We start from the raw sequence: 22,540 nt of genomic DNA, 5'->3' as shown, positions 1-22,540 counted from the left end.
TATTTTGAAAGGGATTCCCGGAAGTTCTGTGTCGCTGAGTGTGCCTTGACGCCCGCTGGAGTGACGCTACCAGCGCCTGTCAGGATGTTCCAAAGCCGGCTTTCGGTTCTCCGTCCGGCCGGTTTGTGGTCGCCGCTGCCCCCGGTAGCGCGTGCGGTGGCAGGACGGCGGCTGTCGGACATACGAACAGGTAGCGCACCGGAAAAGAAGCCAGCTAGCCGGCTAACGTTAGCCGGCTAACGTTAGCCGAACAGTGACGGTCGTCAGTGTGTGTGGAGGATGCTAACGGGGAAAAACCCTCCCCAGGCGGAGAAACACCCGGTCTAAACTTTATTGACAGCGTCACGGCGAACACACGACAGGAATTCATGTTTTCTGATGTTTCCGAGACTGTCGTGAGCGCCGCGGGTCAAAGTCTGAAGCCGGCTGGTGAAGGCGGACACAGCCGGAAACGGGCGCACTTCCTGTGACGCGCACCGTCCTTTCAAAATAAATGTCCGATTAATCTAAAACCTAAGATGCGACTTGAGTCCGTTCCCTGACCCAATCTCTAAGTCAAAAATTTTCTCATTCAAAAATAAATCCTTTTAATCCGTTCCAGCCTGTAAAAAAACCCCCAAACTCCTAAATTATGGAAACATTTTTATCAGCAAATAGAAATGCAGATTTTACCTGTGTATAATTAATTATATGTAAGTTATGTAAACAATAATAAAGAATGAATAGAAACGTAAAAGTAACAAGAAGACACTAGTTACATCTTTACGAGAACGAGATCCGGTCTCACTGATGTCTATCCTTGCAGAGAGATGTGGTGGTCTAACTATGTTGGCTTGAACCGGACTGTGATGTCATCTTGATGACATCATCAGTACAGATAAACTAACCCGCTGCTCACCTCAGCAGGAGCAGACCTCCGGCCGCTGGCGGGCGTCAGGGTGTTGGACCTGACCAGGTAAGACGTCTGGATCCTGCCGCCGGATCGTGTCCGGACCGTCCTCACCCACTTCCTGTCTGCAGAGTCCTGGCCGGCCCCTTTGCCACCATGATTCTGGGAGATCTGGGAGCCGAGGTGATCAAGGTGGAGCGACCAGGTGAGTCGGCATCCTCGTGCCGCCGTCTCCACGGCGACCGTCTGCCAGGGTGTGACCACGCCTTGTGTTGAAACAGGCAGCGGCGACGACACCAGAGCCTGGGGTCCTCCGTTTGTCGCCGCTGAGAGCGCCTACTTCCTGAGCGTCAACCGGAACAAGAAGGTGTGTGTGTGTGTCTATATGAGATACACAAATACATACACACGTGAACAAACGTGTTGGTACCCCCGGATAATGAAATAAAAACCCACAACAGTAACGAAAACAACTAGAAACTGACAAAAGTCACAATAAAAATTTACTGAAGATTCCCCAATGAGAATCAGACGTTTTTAAATCGTGGTTCAAATCGATCATTTTAAAGAACAAACTAAAGAAACGGACTCGACAACAATGACGATAACATTTTCTTGTACAACCATCTGAGGCAATCAAATGATTTCTGCACCTGTCAGCAGGTTTTCTGATCAAGTCCTCGTGAGCAAACGGCTCCAGTCGGGTGTGAAGGGTGACTTCTCTTCCACAGATGTTCTAGATCAGGACTCAGGAGGATCCAGTGTTCTGCTCTGAGCCCTTATTGGGTGTTTTTCAGGTCCTTATCCTGCTGGACAACCCCTGATCTGTTGACTCTCTAGAAAACCTTGATAGTCTCTACTTCATTGATTTTGTGCCGAATGAAGCGGAGCAGCTCCAGAACTAAAACGAGACTCCCCCCGGTTTCAGTTTCATGTTCTTATCGTCACGTGTTTCATCGTTGGTGAACTTAGAGCTGCTGTGTTTTACCAAAAAGCTCCAGTTTGGTGTCTTTTGCCCACAGAACGTTCTCCCAGAACCTTCGTGGCTTGTTGGTTTGCATTGGGGCAAATTCCAGTCTGTGTCTTCATGACTTGTTTTCAACAGATGTTCTGTCGTCTCCCATGAGTCCACTGGGGCTCAAACGACGACGGACGCAACGATCCAACACTGCTGGACCTTGACCTTAGAGTCCTTGACCTTTAATTTCTTTGGAGGTTATCCAAAGCCGTTTAAATCAATCCACTGGACTTTAAGAAAGTTTCCTGAAGACGTTTCTCCTCTCATCCAGGTGGCTGGTTTTGTCCCAGCGTACTGACCAACCACAAGAACGGAAGAAGCCTCTTGAATGAGAGGAGAAACGTCTTCCAAGAACTTTCTTAAAGTCCAATGGATTGATTTAAACGGCTTTGGAGAACCATGACCTGGATAACTGAGAACCTCCAGAGACTTCTATGGAGGTTGTTCTGGAGTCTAGATTCTGTGTGTAATATCCGATACCCAACATTATGTTCCATCTTCTCTAGGGGTACCTTTATTTTCGTCCAGCTCTGTTTAATCGGTTTGTTTTTTTGACATTAATCTGAACCCCAGTTCAAAAGCAGCGTCAGGTTTTCATCAGTTAATTTTCAGTAAATATTTATTTATTCTCACGTTTGTCCGCTTCCAGTTGTTTATGAGGCCGTTGTGGGGGGTTTTTGGGGGGGCAACCAAAATCTCATTTATATCGATGTAATATTCCATCAGCTGTCGTCACCAGGCCGGCCACACGGGGGAGCCGTTGCCCCGACTTCAGGGTTTGTATGGTTTCATCCACTTTTTACAGCAAAAACTCAGGTGTGTCAGCCTGGTGGTGGGGGCGGGGCTATGAACATCCTCACCTGAGCAGCGTTCAACAACTCTTTGTGCGACTGATCTGGTTTCAGAGTATCTGCGTGGATCTGAAACAGCCCAGAGGAGCGAACATCATCCAGGAGGTACGCTTCCTGTCGGGCTGGGATTATCATCTGACGTGTGTGTGTGTGTGTGTGTGTGTGTGTGTCCTCACAGGGTGTGTGTGTCTCAGCTTGCAGGAGTGTGTGACGTCCTGGTGGAGAACTACCTCCCGGGGAAATTGGAGCAGATGGGTTTGGGCTACGATCAGCTGAGCAGAGGGAACCCCCACCTGGTCTACTGCTCCATCACAGGTAGCCACCGATGACCACGCCCCCACGGGGACGAGGAGGAGGAAGAAGAGCGCCACCGGAAGTGGCTCTGCTGGTACAACAGTGGTGTATGGATAACGCACAACGGGTGCAAGGCGCACAAAAGCAGAGAAGTGTGTTTACCGGGAAAGTGGTTGTACTGACGAACAACAGACGTTCGTCCGTCTGTCGGCCGCACTCGCCAATATTGATTGATTATCAGTAGTTTTATAGACACTACGTTTCCCAGACGACCACATCCGGCGCGTCCCGGTCCGCCCAGTCTGCGGCCCAAACGTTCCTGGTTGTCTTCCAAATCCGCGCCTCCGGGCCTGCAGTTCCCGTCCCGGCCACTAGATGTCGGGGGAGTCCATGGCGACCGCCGGGGGCTTTCCTGCGTGGCGAAGCCGCTTCACAGCGGCCTGCAGGGACACGCAGCGTGTGACCCCCCCGCCCCTCCCCGTTGGGCGTCGGCTCCGTGACGGAGGGGGTGGAGCCGGCGGCCGGGACCACGCCCCCACCAGCTGCGTGTCCGGCGTGGCGTGTGCTGCCCTGTTCTCCAGGGGCTGAAGTCTGTGAGTTCATTTCCTGCAGATCAGCGGCGTCGCCGGTTTTCATGAGCGCGTTTCCCCTGTGGGGGGGCTGGGGGGGACTGGTGCCAGCAGGTGCGATGGTCCCGCCTCCTCACCTCCGGCGCCGCCCTCAAGGGCGTGGCCAACCCACCCATCACGTTCAGATAGAAAAAACAGCACCTGTACCACCATAGGTGATGTGTGTGTGTGTGTGTGTGTGTGTGTGTGTGTGTGTGTGTGTGTGTGTGTGTGTGTGTGTGTGTGTAGGTTATGGACAGACCGGTCCTCGTTGTCAGAGTCCAGGGTACGACTCCATCGTCTCCGCCGTGTCGGGGATGATGCACATCACCGGACCAGAGGTCAGACCTCTTCCTCCTCCTCCTCTTCCTCTGCTCCTCTGTCAGATTTCCTTTCCCATCATGCACTGCTTCTGCTCGCAGAACGGCGAACCTGTGCGTCCCGGCGTTGCCATGACGGACCTGGCCACCGGGCTGTACGCCCACGGCGCCATCATGGCCGCCCTGCTGCAGCGCGAGCGGACGGGGCGGGGCGCTCACATCGACTGCAACCTGCTGTCCTCACAGGTGGGCGGGGCCTTCCTCACCCCCCACCCCCACCCCCACCCCATTTACTCCAACCCCCCCCAACTCACTCTTGGGGTGCTTGTTTGTGGCGTTGTGTTCAGGGCCTGCTGGAAACGACTGCTCCCTGTCGGAGTCCCTCCGTATGAATGAATGGGGTGTTTTTGATGGGGGCGATAAGTGTGTGTGTGTGTGTGTGTGTGTGTGTGTGTGTGTGTGTGTGTGTGTGTGTGTGTGTGTGTGTGTGTGTGTGTGTGTGTGTGTGTGTGTTCTTTAAACAAGCAGCTGATTCATCCTGCACACTTTAAACAAATCAAATGATGGTGATCCTCAGACGGACGCGACCCCGTGACGGATGGGTTCACGCGTCGCTCTGGACGCCGCAGCGTTCCAGACGCCGGGTGCGTTTGATTTGTTGTGCCAGGACACGCTGCTTGTGTGACAGTGTTGCTTTTAAAAACATGTTTTATGTTTCACATGTTCTCCTTCTGGCCGCGGCGACGCGCAGCAGTGGAGCGCCTTTAGACTGGAAAAACAACTCGTCTCTAGTTCAGGTGTTTAACTAGTCTCTAGTTCAGGTGTTTAACTAGTCTCCAGTTCAGGTGTTTAACTAGTCTCTAGTTCAGGTGTTTAACTAGTCTCTAGTTCAGGTGTTTAACTAGTCTCTAGTTCAGGTGTTTAACTAGTCTCTAGTTCAGGTGTTTAACTAGTCTCTAGTTCAGGTGTTTAAGTAGTCTCTAGTTCAGGTGTTTAACTAGTCTCTAGTTCAGGTGTTTAACTAGTCTCTAGTTCAGGTGTTTAAGTAGTCTCTAGTTCAGGTGTTTAACTAGTCTCTTCAGGTGTTTAACTAGTCTCTAGTTCAGGTGTTTAGCTAGTCTCTTCAGGTGTTTAACTAGTCTCTAGTTCAGGTGTTTAAGTAGTCTCTAGTTCAGGTGTTTAACTAGTCTCTTCTTCAGGTGTTTAAACTAGTCTCTTCAGGTGTTTAACTAGTCTCTAGTTCAGGTGTTTAGCTAGTCTCTTCTTCAGGTGTTTAAACTAGTCTCTAGTTCAGGTGTTTAAACTAGTCTCTAGTTCAGGTGTTTAAACTAGTCTCTAGTTCAGGTGTTTAAACTAGTCTCTACTTCAGGTGTTTAACTAGTCTCTAGTTCAGGTGTTTAACTAGTTTCTTCAGGTGTTTAACTAGTCTCTAGTTCAGGTGTTTAACTAGTCTCTTCTTCAGGTGTTTAAACTAGTCTGTAGTTCAGGTGTTTAACTAGTCTCTTCTTCAGGTGTTTAACTAGTCTCTAGTTCAGGTGTTTAACTAGTCTCTTCTTCAGGTGTTTAAACTAGTCTCTTCTTCAGGTGTTTAAACTAGTCTCTTCTTCAGGTGTTTAAACTAGTCTCTTCTTCAGGTGTTTAACTAGTCTCTTCTTCAGGTGTTTAAACTAGTGTCTTCTTCAGGTGTTTAAACTAGTCTCTTCTTCAGGTGTTTAACTAGTCTCTTCTTCAGGTGTTTAACTAGTCTCTACTTCAGGTGTTTAACTAGTCTCTAGTTCAGGTGTTTAACTAGTCTCTTCTTCAGGTGTTTAACTTCTCGCCCTGAACTCTCTGGTTCTCCAGAGTTTCCTACACAGGAAGTACCCTCTATCCACCTCTCCCCCGTCCCATTTCCCATGGTGCATTCCTGCATGAAGCGCTGCGACCGCAGGAACGCCGACCACAGATTGCTCCGATCAGAGAGGAACAATGAGAGCCCAGAGCCGCGGACCTGGACCCATGTGGGCGGGTTTAAGCCCAGCTTGGTTGGAATGTCAGGGAAACAAACCAATCAGAGTTCAGGGTCGTGTCTCCGCTCGCCGCCTGCAGCCCGACATCAGGAGCAGCTCCACGGCGACGGCTGGAGGTCACACGGTTGTGGTCTGTCCAGGAAGTGAAGACGACCACATCGGCTTCAGAGTCCCCAGAAGTCCTGCCTCCCCCCATCAATCTCTGACAGGCTCTCCTCATGGAGAAACGTCTGCTCTTACCTGTCCGTGAGGGGCGTGGCCACAGGTGGCGCCTCACTTTCACCCTGAGTCGTGGGTTCCTCGATTATTCTTGATCGGATTCTGTTCAAGTCTTCAAACGTCTCATGGAAACAGTTTCAGAAACGGTTTGATCCAGGTTCTGATCCAGACAGAACCCAGAGGGAGTCTCACCTCACCTGTCCAGGTCCGGTTAAGGCACCGCCCCTTGCGTGACATCATTAACTCAATGACTGCCAGCTCGTATCAATCGATGTTCCCCAGCAGACTTTCTCCAGTCCCAAGATGCTTTGCTCAGAGTGGCACCGGGTTCGACATCTTCCTGATTGTCCATCCTCTGTTCCGTCACTGGATCAGTCGTCATGACGATAAATTCCATGATTAGAAGCCTGATTTTTACTGACAAGCCCCGCCCAGGCCTCCCTGTTGAAAAGGACTCAAAGACAATCATCAATCCCCATCCTCGTGGATTTTGATGGTTTCGAGCCTCAGGTGTTGGTGCTCTCCTGATGAGTCGCTGTCTTTCACTCGTCACATTAGCAGTTGTGGAAAGACTCAGACTAAAGGTTGGTTTTTTATTCCAGGATAAAATCCTGGTTGTCCTAAGAATCTTAGAATTTAGAGTTGGACGGTGGTGACGCTTCATTGCGTGGGACGGTCCTCACTTCGTACCTCCAGACCTCCATCAAACAGAAGCCTACAGGAACTTATCTCCTCTCCCAGGATATTATTTCTGATTTACTTTCCCTCGGTTCCAAAGGTCAGAGCTGAACTGGGAATTAAAGGGTTTAAATTCCGACTGGAACCAGTTGAAGCTCATTGGACACGTCGAAGGAACTGGAAGTGAACACATCTGGCTGGAGACGCTGTGATTAATTCACCAACGTGGCTCATAAATATCTGCCGCTCATGTTGTCGTGCCGTTTGGTCAGATGGACCGTATACTCTGTGTTATGCAGATGACTGTGTGTTGTTGGTCTGGAACGGTTTGCTGCTCCTGTCGTACCCAGGGTCCTCCACAAACATTTAAATGTCCTCAAGGTTTTCTCCTGGTCAAATAATAACAGATTTGACGTCTGTAGCGTCCTGCTAGCTTCAGGAGCGACCCGTCGGATGTTGGTCGACCATTAGCGTCGGCTCACGACGGCTTCCCTCCGCTCCTGTTGGTCGTTTGTTTCCTCCACGCGTGCGGCGACGACTAGCAGACGCGTTGCTCAGGAGGCAGCGGTGGCGTTGAGGTGTTTCCGATGGCTGATCCCTTCTCCAGGACTGGAAACCTTTCTCTCGGACTCCCAGCTGCTTGTAAATCCAGCGGCGACGCGGCGCAGCCGACAAGCCTCCGGTCAGACAGGAAACAGAGTTGTGCTTCTTGTTGTTTCAGGACGGGGTGACGAGCGATCGCTGACCTCCAGCAGCAGCAGGAGGAAGCGCCGCGATGACAGCCGGGGTTTAACGCCTCTGTCTACCCCTCCCAGGTTTCCTGTCTCAGCCACATCGCCGCTAACTACCTGAACGCGGGGCAGGAGGCGCGGCGCTGGGGGACGGCCCACGAGAGCATCGTACCTTACCAGGTAAAGAACCCTCTGCTCGTTTCTAGGCTACTTCATTAAACCCAGCTCCGGCTAGCGCTAGCTAGTTCGGCTAAACTACCCTCATCTGAGTTAGCTGAGCCGTCAGAGACGGGACGAGAGAAATTTATGGGGACACAAAGGTTTTCTAGCCTGACTGGGGTTGTAAGCGTTGATTTATGAGCTCACTCGGCTGTTTATGTCGCTAACAGCTGAGCTAGGTCGGCCCTCGTTTGTCGTTCATGAGGCTTTTCCTGAAAGATGAATCCGCCGAGGCCCAGACTCTCCAAAACCAACATGCCCGCTAATTAAAAGCAGTGAAAACACTTCAGAGAGCAGCTGAGCCGCCAGCGTCTCCCCGACGCTCCAATCATCATCTGGTGGAAACATCTAGATCCGAAACGCGACGGCCAAACGGCTCCAAAACGGGAGGAAGTCAGCGGGAAATGTTTTCATGTCCGTCCGTCCAGCGCCAAAGGGGAACTCGGAGCAGCAGCAGGGGGCGACGGTGGGGCAACTTCCTGCTACGCCACGATCAAAAACAGGAAGTCAAGGAGGTTTGACAGCATCATTCACCACCGCAGCCCGGACGGGCTAGGAACGAACTGGAGCTTGGAGTTTGACGTCGACTAGAATGAACGATTGGGGCCGTTTGGGTCTCTGGTCCAGGTCCAGGTCCTGGTCCAGGTCCTGGTCCTGGTCCTGGTTCGCATTAGCCGTGAGCCGGAGGGATGATGTTCAGAGCCCACATGTGTTCTGAAGGCGTCCCAACCCCGCCATCTGCTCGCTGTCAGCGCCGCCGCCGCCGCTCCATTGTTGTGGTGGACACCCCCTCTCCGGGGGGAGCGTTATTGACCAACACTCGGATCTAATTCTCGTGTGAACTTCCTTACCCACAATGCCGCCCTGCCTCTCCTCGGGCGCTGGGGATGAAAGCAGAGCAGAACAGAATTATTGGTGTTTTGCGGTCTTGGCTTTGCGAAGAAGAATTAGAGCCGGAGATGTCACGGGTTCCCGTCCGACTCGAGTCGGCGGCGTCCGGGGCGTCGATTGATAGGACGGGAGAATCCGTGCTACAGGAAGGGGACGATGGCGTCTGCAGACACGTCTTTAAATTAAAAAGCAAACGCCACAGCAGCTGCTTCGCGTCCCAACGTCCCCAAACGGACGTTTTTATGGTGGAGGGGGATCATCACGCTGCTTTAAACGTAATCACCACGGTCGGATGGTGTCGCGATGAGAAGCTACGGGTGTAGAGAACCGACTCGTCTTGGCTCGGCACCAAAAACACGATGTGACATCAAAGCCGCCGGAGATTTACGATGTTTATATTAAAACACTGGAGGAGACGGAATGTACGACGGAACGGTCGTACGACAGGCGGGACGGACGGGGAAGGAACGTGTCTCCTGCTCCTCAGCCCTCGTGGACGTGGCGTTGAAAGTGACTCAGCAGTTTTGAGCTGGATTGGTCAGAATTGTCACTTTGGTGCCACTAGGGGGCACCGACCTGACATACACTCAGGCCATATATTTTAGGTTAAAAAGCAATTTATGCTAACATGATACTTAGCAGCTCCAGCTAAGAGTTTGTGTTATTGGAGCTCTGGTTTGGGTCTCCGCCCCCTTCTGAGTGACATCTCTTTAGCCGCTACCTGCTGTTAGCTGTTAGCTGCTTAGCAGGTTGTTCATCGACTCTTCAGAAAGACTGAGGCCGGATCAGACGAAACCAAAATGACAAGCTAAAAAAGGCTAAAAGTCGCTGCAGACTGAGCTGCAGCCAGCAGGGGGCAGAGGTCCCCCCCACCGCCCCCTCCCCAACCACAGCCTCTGCCCTCTCCTGAGGATTGTTTGGGGTTTCATGGATGAACGTCCCATTGCAGACGCCCCCCCCACCCCCATTACCCACAACCCCCAGGGGCCGGGGATTAAATGGAGGCGGCGGTCAGAGCTGAGCGTTAAGTGCAGAGTGACTAAAGGGTGTGAATACACACATACAGCTGTGTGTGTGTGTGTGTGTGTGTGTGTGTGTGTGTGTGTGTGTGTGTGTGTGTGAGACAATTCTCCCTCTCATGTGGTGACGTTTTTTATGAGGAAGAGGAGAAAGTACAGAAAGAGGAAGAAGAAAATTGGGGGGGGGGTTGACTAGGGGCGGGGCGGGGTTGGGGGGTGTGGCCCCCCACCAGCTGGCGTTTTGAATAGAGTGTAACACTCTGGTGGGAGGCGGCCTTGTCTCGTTCGTTACTCCGCCTTTTATATCAACTTTTCATATCAGCAGCTCGATAGCATGAGCTAGCATCAGATAGCATCAGTTAGGATCAGCTAGTAGCTAGCGTGCTAACGTGTATTTTCTCCTTCAGGGCTTCAGAACCAAAGACGGACACGTCGTCGTGGGCGCCGGCAACGACAAGCAGTTCATCAAAGTGTGCCAGGTGAGTTCCAGCCCCGCCCCCTGGACTGATGATGATGATGATGTTCCGCTCCTTCATCATCACTCCTTCTCTGGGCTTCAGATTCTGGATCTGATGGAACTCACACAAGAACCACAATACAAGACCAACAAGCTGCGAGTCCAGAACCGCAAGCAGCTGCTGCGCATCCTGTCACACAGGTACGAGACGGCCAATCACGTCTCACCTGAGCCCGAACCAATCACAAACCACATTATCCGTCTGCCAGGTTCCTGCAGGAGACAACGGTCGATTGGCTGAGGAGGTTTGAGGGCTCAGGTGTTCCTGTTGGACCAATCAACAGCATGCAGGACGTCTTCTCCGATCCACAGGTAAGTCAAGCCTTTAGCTCGTTAGCGCTAGCGTCAGGCGCCGTAGCAACACCAGTCTCCAGTCTGCCGTCATGTGGCTCTGAACAACTTTTATGTGAATGTGTGTTTTGAGGACAACAGCTCCCATCACCACCTGGCACGACACTGTCATATTAAAGCTCTGAGTCAGTGTGTGTGTGTGTGTGTGTGTGTGTGTGTGTGTGTGTGTGTGTGTGTGTGTGTGTGTCAGACCAACCCATCTGTCTCTACAATCCTGCTGCACCGACTTGTTTTCCCCGTCTCCACCCGTTCACACCTGTCGGTGGTGACTGGTCGTACAGATGTTTCACACACGACGCCTCAGACGTCAGCGTGTTAGCAGGGCGCTAGTTAGCATGGGTCATGTGATGTTTGATAGCAATGTACCGGGAAAATGTGTAGAAGCCTACAGTCATGTGACTAGGAACCAAATTACCATTGGTCCATGGTGGTCACATGACCTGTGTTCTGGACCCCTTCCTGACCCGTTGGGTCTTCAGACGTGTGCTCCGTGAGGTTCAGACTCTTCCGTGTTTCGGACCCATGTTCCTTGCGGCGGAGGTGGGCTGGACTTCTCCTAGAACCCAGTCTGGCCCCCCCACTGCTGCTGGTCTCCACAGAACCAGAATCTCACTGGGGGGGGTCTCGTCTGACACCAGATTCTTGACAGCAGCTCCTCCATTTATTTATTTTCTTCCCATAATTGCTTGCATCTCTGGCAGCGAATGTTTCCCACATGATGACTGCAATTAACAGGAAAAAACCTGGAATCAGACTCCATTCAGTTTCATCTCCCTCTTTTTTCTCCTGTTTATACTGGAAATGCTGGAAAATAATAGCATGTGAGTGTTTTGCTCGGCATGCGTTGTCTGGCGTCGGCTCACAGGCAGTAAACACACGGAACCGCATCGGATCTCCTGTTTCACACACAACAGATCACAGTGGATTGAATGGAGGAGAGCTGCCCCGTGGGTTATTTGTTCGACGGGTTTCATCCTCCTCTTCCTCCTTTTATCATTCCTGGTTCCCATGTTGGCAGCAGGTTCCACGGACCCTTCATCTGGAAGGGAATACTCGTTTGTGGTGGACTCGTCCACGTCGACAGACCCGTCTTTACCTTCAGGATCCAGCCGGCGAGGCGAAGACATTAAAGCCCAGAGCGGAAATGATTCGTCAGACATCAAAGAATCGATGATCAGAAAATGAATCAGCTGTTTATCTGTGAATAATTAGTTACAAATTTTCACAAACAAGTTTTCTGAGGTTCAGTTTTGATGATAGTTATTGTTAAATCACGTTATGTAATTCTTTCGTAGAGAAGACATTTTAAAGTTTTTGGTTGGATTGGACCCGAATAACCCAGGAAGAAAAACAGTTGGCTTTGGTGTCAGCTGTGATTGGTTGGTTTTGTTGTCGATTGAGATCGGTTGGCTTTGGTGTCTGTTGTGATCGATTGGCTTTGGTGTCTGTTGTGATCGGTTGGCTTTGGTGTCGACTGATCGGTTGGCTTTGGTGTCGGTTGAGATTGGTTGGCTTTGGTGTCGGCACTGATCGTATTTCCTTGCTTCCCTCCAGACGTCCATTAAAATGAAAGTATTCAGCCTGAGTTAAATGTTAAACAACAAAATTAAGTCCCATTAAATTTCTTTAGGAATGGGGGGGTTGCGGGGGAGTGGGGGGGGGGGTTGCACAAATCTTCCAATTTGTGGGATGCCCCTGAACACACTGAGAAAATGAATCCTCATTGGTTTCATTCTTGTAATTAAAGTAAAATTTGGGCCGTTTTACAGTTAATGATGGAAAACCTGTAAAATCAGCGGTGTACCCCTTTAATGCTGGTTTGTCTTGAGGGGGAGGGTGGGGGGGGTCTCTCCAGACAGCAGCTCTGCAGAGAAGCTGCTGCTAATCAAGCCGGGAGGAGGTCACAGCTCAAATCTGGAAGTCATTTGGAATAAAGGCTGCAGTCTCTCTCCCGTCTGAAGGTCTCCCCCTCTCCATCCTGTTTGGCTCTCTCTCCCTCTCTTCCTCTGCTTCCCTCCTGTCTTCCTGTCTTCATCTTGACTTTAAGGAGTTGGACCTGCTGGTTCCAGACGGTTCTGGCTGTGAAGACGATGTGAACAATCCTCGACACGAGATTGTTTCACTGTATAAACGGCTTCTTTTCTCTGCTATCTCTCTAAACACTACGCTACCCACAAGCCTCGGCTGCTGCTGCAGCAGAGGCCAGACAGTAGCCCGACTAAACAGAGATTGTGTAGCGAGGACCTTCTCTGGTGTGTTTACACAGAACCAGTTAACAAAGCCCTTCTGCCAGCCAGCTAGGTACGACACGGCGGCGTCAACAACAAAATAACAACAAACCGTTTGTGCCAAACCGAAGCGTGTTGGGTGATTTTGTTCTTCTGTCATTGTCTGACTTGTTCTTTTTATTCCTGCGTACTTGTTTATACAGAACAGTAAAACATAGAGTCCTGAATTGAGTTCCTAACGGATTCTGAAGGTGCACTGATGCGGAAGCTACTGTTTGTTAGCATCAAATTCTATTTGCATCAGAATTTGAATCTGTTGGGTCTCTTTTCCTGACAGGACTTCTGTCTTTGAGTCTTTTTGACGACAGGTTTCTTATTAAGAACAAATACTTTTTGAAATGCTTGGTCAGTTACTGGCTGAATCCATTGGTCTGACCGTTGCTAAAGCTATCGCGCTAGCTCCCTTTTTCTAGTTTTGCATGAATCTTCTGCAAAGATTCCAACGACCTACAGCAATGGCCTTTTATTTCTGTTCTGAAAGTGAAACCTTCACAATATTATGTGTGTTTCGTCCAACTGGGAGTACAAACCTCAGAATTATTAAGAATAAATTGAATAAATATGAAGGTAATTCAAAGTAATAAATCTTAATGTACTTTTTTATCAAGCTGCAGGTTAAAGGTCTGTCGAGATGTCGTTTTGGGACTGTAACTATTGGTCATGTGGTCTGGGCAGTGTCCAGATCCTGCAGAAAATATTCAGCTAAATATGGCTTTAATATTCAAACTACTGGAGGTGCGCTTGATTTATCCCAGCTGAAGCCTAAACAGCCTCTGAAGTGGATACCTTTCATGTAAGATCAGATAAATCAACCAGTTTCAGCCCCAAACTTCCACTTCTGGCGCTGCTCAAGCTTCGCTGCGTTGTCGGTAAACAGGGAACAAATAATGAACCTCAAACCCTGTCCGGTGAGGTCGGGCTTGAACCTGTTACCCGTTGGTATTTCTGTTGGCCCGAACAGGTAATTAAACCCAACGTTTGTGCCTTCCTCCACTTGGTTCCAGTTTGCGCACCTAATTTGGAAGCATTCCAAGTATTGGGTCATAACCCAACTGGAACCAAAGCCAAACGCTTTCTTTGACCTGTGCGAACCGAAGTGGGTGTGTCATATCCTAAGGTTGTTATGTTTCTTGCGATGCCATCCAATTAAAATCTCCCTAACGGCAGTAGTTCCACTCCAACTACTCCAAACATGGGCTGGTTTGTTCAGCGGCGCTCAAGTCCCAAAAAAAGGCGGCTGGAACCAGTTGAAGACCCAGATTTGAAGCGGTGGACTAACCCAGGACTTAATGCCTGGTTAATGCTGGAGGTGGAGGCCTTTCTTGGAACTTGAACCCATAACTCTGAGGTGTTTGCTAACATTCATGAGTAACGAGTGCAAGTCTCCATGTTTTTTGATGAAAGATAGTCTTTCTGTCTTCTTTAGAGCTCTTTGCATCCTTGATTGGACACCAACACTACAAATAACCTTTATTACTGTCTGGAAACTGTCATAACACAATTGCCATAAAAATGGCGCTGCAGAAGACGTTTGTCTTCGGTAGACTCCAACTCCCGGCTCAAGAAGACCTCACACTGTTTCCTGGAAAGCAAAGAAAGCCCTCCAATCACATTGTTGGGAATCACTCTCTCCATGTGCGTCAAATTCAAAGTTGCGCAAATCAAACCTCCAGCATCCCAAACTGGTCAAGTAAGATGGTGTTTCAGTCTCTTTTGGATGCTGGATCAAAACGTTGGAAGAGTCCGACGGTCTACAGTCGTTTTTAAAGCCTCGAAGGCCCTCTGTTCTTGATAGACTGTCGTTTTTCCCAGAGATCCGCTTTCAAAGACGTTCAAGGGAGTAATACTGAGGGCACGGATGAACGAGTGTGAAATATGAAGAGAGGTGGAAATCTCTAACTGTGGCGTCTCAGGAATGTTTGACTACACTGGAAACAGGTGTCTATCCGGACCACCCCGAGCATTAAGGAGACTGAGAGTCCGTCCACACGGAACCCGAAGACACCTGAACTGAATTCATTAAAATTTCACACGTGTGCGTCTAAATTTCTCATGTTTCTTCAGGAACATCTGAACGTTGATGGTGTTGTTTTACAGGAGCGATGGCGGCTCGTTGGCGCCGGGTGTCCCGGTCCGGCGCCAACTCGGCGGTGAAATGCAAACCCCTCACCGGCGATAGACATCAATCGTGTTTTTCAACGGGAAGACAGAGATGTCGACCACGGGGTTGCTCTGAGCAAAGCATCATAGAATCGATAAATGTCGGGAGAAAGTCTGCCAAAGGAGATCAATTGATCCAAAGCGCTGGCAGCCGATGAATTAAGAAGATTTGGGCAGTCAGATGTCGTCTCTGCTGGTAGTTTCCTTCTATTTTTGTCAGAATAAGTCTATGACATCATTCTCACCTCTCTGGCGTGGAGTTTGAAGCTCTAAAGCACAACATCTCCATAAAGTAAGGTTCTGGACTCGTTCCTCTGCGTCTGAATGAAGACCTCATTCTCGAGCCACCATTATGAAACATGATTTACAGTCATGTGGGGAGCGATCCATTAGGGAAGGATGAATGCAGCGGACCATCACGCTCGTTCAGGGAGGAAACCTTCCCCACGCTTTGACGGATCGGATTCTTGCTCAACAGATATTGAATAATGACGGGTTCGTTTCTGGATGGGCTGGATTTAAAGTCACACTGACAGATTTGAGGCTTCCTTTAGGTCTTGTCGACCTAACCCCGTCCCCTCCAGAACAACCAGATAAGGTACGAGCTGACAGCTTAACGTAACTCCAGGGAAATATATTTCTGCTGCGGTAAAAGGTGAGCTGGACGGATGAATGCCGACCAGTTTGGGATTAACGGTCAGCTTTCGGTCCAAACTTTCTGTTTGGGGTTTAGTTTGGTAGCAGAGCAGGTGATCAGTGTTTCATGGCGATGCACCAATGAAGCGACTCCAGCGACTTCTGGACCATTGCGGTGTTTGGTTCCCTCCAGGAGTTCTCCTACAGTCTTCCTGTTTCACCCGTCTTTATGGACGTTTCCCTTCTCCTCTCATTTTATCACCGCCAATATTTGGAGATGGAAACTCCACCCAAAAGAAAAATGGACGAACCGTCCAAGAGCCTCAACCTGAAACTGACCCGATTGATCTGATGACAAGGGAAGTCTTTCCAGCTACGGATTGTGAATTCTACTGGTCTGCCGTAGCGCTCTTTCTCCCGACCCGACCTGCGTGGGTTGATGTCACCAGCTGCCACGTTTTACAGTTAAACATCCTGTAAATAAAGAATGAAGTTTGGATTGGGTCACCAGGACGGCTCTGACACCAGGTGTGAACAGACTCTGTCTTTACCTGAGAAGAGACCTGGAGTCTTGGCCTGCTGTGGTGCTCCTTTAAGCCTAACGTCATGACTTCATGTTGTGTTGCTGCCAGAGCCGTAAACTTGACGAGGGGGTGTTGTCGAGCGAGGCCGTTCACTATCTCCTACCAGACGGCAGCACAGTAAACACATTCTTGTGTTAATTTGGCGGTTTGGATAAAGGTTACGTCATCAAACCTTTATCTGTCCTCTCAGGGACTTTTTGGGGGTTTGGAAGACACCCAGCCTCTCCTCATGTTCCAGAACACGTCTCCACCGGATAAATACCCCGGCTGAACCGCTGCCGCTATCGCAGGAAGTGCTGAGTAAGCGCAGAGGGCAAGACAGACCTTTGGAGATGGAAACGTGATGAGAAAAAGGCCGTGTCTGGCCGGCGGTTTCTTTAAAATCGACACAACTTCGTTTGAAGCCGGTCCCGGGGGAGAGATCTGCTAGTCGGGATGGAAACCACAGATGATGACCTGAAGCCACATGAAGGTCAGGAAGGACATGATGACCATCTCTGAGCTCATTGGCTGCTGAGCGCTCTCAGACATTTATCAGCGTTATCTTTCCACGCCGTGTTCGACAAACCCAAACCTTGTTGCATCGTAAGCTGCCGCAACTTCTCTGTCTTCCCCTGATTGGCCATCACCTGTTCCGTAACTGGATCAGTCGTCATGACGATAAAGAGCCTGATTTTGTTGAAAAACGGAATACATTTTCCTGTTTTTGAAGTGTAAGAGGCCAATAACGTAATAATTAGAGTTACGATTATGATTTATTACCTTGTCGGTTCAGGACTTCCGTTACTTTATTGGCTTTAACGGACGTTGACCAAACAGCAGTACCACCAGCAAACTTTAGGGGGCAACGTAGCACGATGCAGTCAGGATGCGACAAACATCGTCAAAAGTGACAAAGTTATTTTAAGAGGAAAAACTTTACGTGAGTGAGAACCGAGCGAGGACGGGTTTTCTTTGGACGTCAGCGGCGACTGAAGACCCACACAGAACGTCGTCACACCTTGTGAATCATGTGACTCTGGGGGGTGTCAGGTATTAATCCAGCCCCGACGTCTCCGCTACTGAATATCTGATAAAAATCCGTTGGTCTTCCTCGCGGCGCTCCAGATATCTGCGAAGCGCCGTCAGGAGTCCCTCCCGGTCGGAACCCCCGTCACACCGGGGGTTTGGTTTCCTCCGGTGATTACTCGCTCGGCGTCCGCTGAAAGAATAACGGCTGCGAACGTTTGTCTTCCCTCCGTCCGTGAAGACTCTTGAAACTCAATGAAAGGAGGAGCAGTCGGGGCCGGCGGCCGTCTCCTGCGACTAATAGCTCTTCTGATCCGCCGAGCACGGCGAGGGATTTATTCCTCCATGATGCTGCCGGTGGAGAAGCCGCCGTACATCTGTGTGCGCTCTGGAAACAGGACGTGATCCCAGCCGCGTTGGAAGGAGCGCCGCTACGAGTTATTGACACGCAGACCATGTTTTACGTCCAGAAAGTTGAGAACAAGCAACCAGAAACGTGGAAAAAAAACCCAAAACAGATCTCACAGGAAACAGCTGAACAACAAAAAGTCACGCGGATCAGCATGTTGAACCGGTTTACGTCGCGTTCTCAAGATGTGTTGGATAAATACGACAAAATAAAATTGGACCCGCGTTAAACTGTTTTATTCTGACCATAATCTCACCAGCGTTTGTTTCCTGTTGGTTCTGCTAGCCTGGGAGGGTCCGTTTAGCGCTAATGCATTCTGTGTTAGCGGCCGGAGCGGCCCCTTTAAGAAGGTGGTCATGTGACCGAGGCGAGCATCTCCACAGGCGTCTCATAGTGACTCACAGGCTCTTTCTGGGCGTCGCTGGTCCTCGTCCTCCTCAGCAGAACTCCTTCAAGCGTCTGCAGGAACATCTTGAGCGTTTTGAGTCGGAACAGGGAGCGAGCGCCGGCCCCGCCCTCTCGCTGCCCCATGAACCCACGCTTCCTGCGTGTCGCCGCCCGGCACCGAACAACCTGTTCCCTCTTCTGGGTAATTGGTGTTCCTCGCTGGAGTGGCTGACTCAGCTATTTTTGAACACACTTGTTCTGATAGAACATCAGATCAGATGGGTTCAGTCTGAGGCGCCAGACAGCGACCGGAGTCCGTCCAACAGTCATCCAACAGTCGTCCAACAGTCGTCCAACAGTCGTCCAACAGTCGTCCAACAGTCGTCCAACAGTCGTCCAACAGTCGTCCAACAGTCGTCCAACACTCATCCAACAGTCGTCCAAAAGTCATCCAACAGTCGTCCAACAGTCGTCCAACAGTCGTCCAACAGTCGTCCAACACTCATCCAACAGTCGTCCAACAGTCGTCCAACAGTCGTCCAACAGTCGTCCATCAGTCGTCCAACAGTCGTCCAACAGTCGTCCATCAGTCGTCCAACAGTCGTCCAACAGTCGTCCATCAGACGTCCAACAGTCATTCAACAGTAATCCATCAGTCATCCAACAGTCATCCAACAGTCATCCATCAGTCATCCATGAGTCTTCCATCATCCATCAGTCATCCATCATTCATCCATCAAACATCCATCCAATCATAATCCACAGCATTATAGTCACCATGACGATGAAGGACTTGATTAGCTTTATGATGTCACTTCCTGCTGACGTTCCAGTTCAGCCCCCCCCCCCCCCCCCAACATAGAAGAGAGCCAGAACAGGAACATCTACCAGCGGACAGACGTGAGGCCTTCCTGCGCTGACAGCAGAGGGCGCTCACGGCTCCACCTCCTTCCTTCCTCCTGGTCCGGAGTAGAAAACAAACCACCAGTTCCTCTGAGGGTTATCTCCTCTTTCATTCCGTCCGTCCGCTCACTTCCTGCTCACGTCATGCAGACGTCGTCTCCCCCGGCAACACGTCCCGCTTCCTCCCGCGGGGTCTCCAGATGAGATACGTTATCTCCAGCCCGTTCTGGACAAGCCCAGGAAAACCTTGAAGGAGAGGATCTGAGGAAGATCCTGACCAGATGTTGAACCGCATCAACATCCACTCCGAGCTCCGCCTCTAGCCCCGCCCACTGCCCCGCCCCTGGCTTTGATGTCTGTTCAGCCGCTACCGTGGCTTCAGGTTGGAGTTTCATCAGGATTGTTGGACCGTAGAGATCTGGATCAGAACCAACGATGATGTCTGATTGGTTCTGGTGTCACCCCCCCCAACCAGAACCCCCCCACAGCTGGGGTTTGATCACATGTGGACTTATGGGCCTCCGCGGAGCGCTAACCTGAAGGAACCGTCAGTTTATCCCGTCCGTCTGAGCGGGTCTGGTCTCCATCACCTCCCTGTCGATGGCGGGCGGCGTTCAGGAGGTCATGTGACCACCGCGCGGTGACCGCTACGTGACCGTGTGGAAAAGAAATAAGTTGTGTTAGCACTAATCAAGAGTGGGAGGAGGAAGCGGCGGCGCTGGGGGAGGCTAACGCGAGGAAACGATCCGTCGGAACGTCTCTGCGCTCGCCGGAGAGCCGCGCCGGGACATCTGGGAAAGTGTGAGAGGCGGGTTTGAGAAAGTCCAGGTACGGCAGCAGGAAGTGTGTTCGGATCACTGAGAGTTAGAGCGGATCAGACGGAACCCGACCCGACCCGCGGGGCCGGGCCGACGCCAGCCGCTGAGAGGAAGTGTCCACGCTTCGTATCAGCTATTATCCCCAACTCGAGGACCGGTACCGGCCCGTTGGTACCGCTCCGTCTCTCTTGAGACACTCTTGATGCTTGTGGAGATGCTTGCCTCGGTCACATGACCGGCCGCTAACAAACAGTACATTAGCGCTAAACTGAAACTCCCAAGCTAGCAGAACCAACAAGAAACTAGGAAATATGCAGTCACAGACTGAAACATCCTGCGACACCCCTGAATTCAAAATGTTACCCTGACCTACTTGCATAGGTCAAAGATCAAAACTAGTGCTCTGACCTACTGTCATAGATCTAGTCTAACTCACACTGGCCTTCTCCCTGGTCTTCCTATCTTATCAGGCTCCTGAGTGTACAAAAGTTGAAATTTGACCTTGACCTACTTTTCTCAAGGTCAAGGTCATCATCTCATTTCTTCCCCTCTGAGTCATGTGCTTTTAGTTCCGTCTGTCTGAACGGGTGTGGAGACGTTTGGTGGCCGACAGGACATCACCGCGTAGAAGAGGGATGTAATGTAATGTTAATGAAGTCGATACAAACTGGATTCACCTTTTTATTAGAGTTAGAATAAAAACGTTTAAAGCTGGTCGCATTTCATTTAGTCGGATTTATCCGCCGCACCTTAAAAGACGTGACGTCGAAGCGGTGCCATTGCGTTTAAGTTCTACCCACTGACCCGTGGGGTTCTGGCGTTTGACTCCTATCAGCTGCTCTACCTGCTTTTTGATTGGATGAATCTCTTCCAACCAACCGAGGCGTGTCGTCACGCGGTCCAGGCTCTAGCCAATCAAGACGAAGAAGGAGGTTGTGGATCCTGTTGGAACTGAAGCGGAACTGAAACGTCCAGTTTATTACACCTGATGTGGATCCTGTCTGCAGCTCAATGACAAACATCTGTCACACACACACACACACACACACACACACACACACACACACACACACACACACAGGTCATTCAAGGACTGGCGCCACAACAAAGGTGGTGATTCACTCTGGAGCGTCTGAGGAAGAGGAGTGGTGTTTGGCTCCTCCTCCTCCCCCGGCTGATGGGAATCCGTCCGTCTGGGAGTCATTTGGGCGTCACACTTCAAACTGACCGACGTTCCTCGGATGGTTTCACGTCTGTCTGACAGACCAGGAAGTCCTGCTGGTCACGTGACCCTGATGCTAACACGCTACAGGCGTTAGCGAGGGGGAGGCGGCGGCGGCGGCATGGCCTTCACGTGACGCGGCCCTGACCGTCGGAGCGACCGGTTCGGAGGATGAGGAGCGACCTTCCTCACCCATGGGGAGGGAGGGACGCGACCCCCCCCCACCTCACAGGAATGCGACAGAACATAGTTGTGTTTGTGAGCGTTAATCAAATCAAAATGTGTCTGCATACTTTCCCATGGGCACGGGGGGGGCACTGGGGGGGGGGGGGGGGCGTCCAATTAAATAGTGACACTGAGAGATAAACAGATTCATAATAATCAGGAAAGAGGCAAACAAAAGCAGCGGGGGGGGGGGCTGTTTTGGTGTCCCTGAACCATCTCAGAACCCGGGAGCCAATCAGAACCTGGGAGCCAATCAGAACCCGGGAGCCAATCAGAACCTGGGAGCCAATCAGAACCCGGGAGCCAATCAGAACCCGGGAGCCAATCAGAACCCGGGAGCCAATCAGAACCTGGGAGCCAATCAGAACCCGGGAGCCAATCAGAACCCGGGAGCCAATCAGAACCCGGGAGCCAATCAGAAGCCACCCAGCTGATAACCAGAACCCGTTTGAAGGCAGACATCAAAGCCGGGGGTGGGGGGGGTGAGTTACGAGCTGATGACATCACATCTGAGACGTCCCACTGCTCCTGCGCCCGGCTCGTCGAGCACGCAGCTTCTGATTGGCTGTGGAGTCATCACAGGATGTACGCATCTCATCAGCTGCTGATTGGCTGACATGTGGCGGCCATGTTTTTGGTTTTTTTCACGTCTGCGGGTCCAGAACGAATCTCAAACGTCTTCCTGTCAGTCGACGCTAACGTTAATGCTAACAGCAACACGTTTCTATCGCCCGTGTTTAACAAATCAGATCTATTGATTATTGATTATTGATTAGGAGTCGTGAGGTTCGTCCTCTGAAGACTCTGATGCAGTAAAAAAAAAAAGACTAAATGATTTTATCTCATCATGTTGCTAACATGTTAGCAAACGCAGTCCGCTGCTAACTGTTAGCACAGGTTTGGGTGTTTAGAAGCTAAATGCTAACTAGCTTGTGTTTGGCAGAGCCAGTTCTACTTCCTGTTTTGGTGTTTCTGTTAGCGTAGTAGCTTCTAGCTGGAAGAGGTTAGCATGCATAATCAATCTGATGGTGTGTGTGTGTGTGTGTGTGTGTGTGTGTGTGTGTGTGTGTGTGTGTGTGTGTGTGTGTGTGTGTGTGTGTGTGTGTGTGTGTGTGTGTGTGTGTGTGTGTGTGTGTGTGTGTGTGTGAGGCAGCTCACATGTGGAGAACAGTTCTTTCCTCCCTTCGGTGCTTTCCGTCCTCTTCTTGTCGTTTTTATCGTCTCCGTCTCGTCTGATGTCGGGTTATAACCTGAGGAAGGTGAACGGAGGTCGTGAGACGAGCCAA

General features: G+C 50.7%; 1 protein-coding gene across 2 annotated transcripts in view; it reads left to right on the top strand.

Moving 5' to 3' along the window:
- The first annotated feature begins 2 nt into the window (after positions 1-2).
- Positions 3-22,540, top strand: part of sugct (succinyl-CoA:glutarate-CoA transferase) — a 33,964-nt gene continuing 11,426 nt past the window's right edge. Inside the window, exons 1-12 of one of the 2 annotated variants that reach the window (XM_068343709.1) lie at positions 3-190; positions 907-955; positions 1,021-1,094; positions 1,171-1,256; positions 2,813-2,863; positions 2,953-3,073; positions 3,910-4,001; positions 4,083-4,226; positions 7,702-7,797; positions 10,154-10,225; positions 10,307-10,404; positions 10,473-10,575. In XM_068343709.1, coding sequence (XP_068199810.1) covers positions 85-190; positions 907-955; positions 1,021-1,094; positions 1,171-1,256; positions 2,813-2,863; positions 2,953-3,073; positions 3,910-4,001; positions 4,083-4,226; positions 7,702-7,797; positions 10,154-10,225; positions 10,307-10,404; positions 10,473-10,575 — 1,092 coding nt within the window. In that variant the 5' untranslated portion in view covers positions 3-84. Of the gene's footprint in view, positions 191-903; positions 956-1,020; positions 1,095-1,170; positions 1,257-2,812; positions 2,864-2,952; positions 3,074-3,909; positions 4,002-4,082; positions 4,227-7,701; positions 7,798-10,153; positions 10,226-10,306; positions 10,405-10,472; positions 10,576-22,540 lie in introns of both variants that reach the window. The other variant, XM_068343708.1, reaches the window with a different exon arrangement.

The sequence above is a fragment of the Antennarius striatus genome, chromosome 20, assembly GCF_040054535.1.
Source record: "Antennarius striatus isolate MH-2024 chromosome 20, ASM4005453v1, whole genome shotgun sequence".
NCBI lineage: Eukaryota > Metazoa > Chordata > Actinopteri > Lophiiformes > Antennariidae > Antennarius > Antennarius striatus.
Note: the sequence above shows the minus strand (reverse complement) of the source record. Positions and strands in the feature narration are given on the sequence as shown.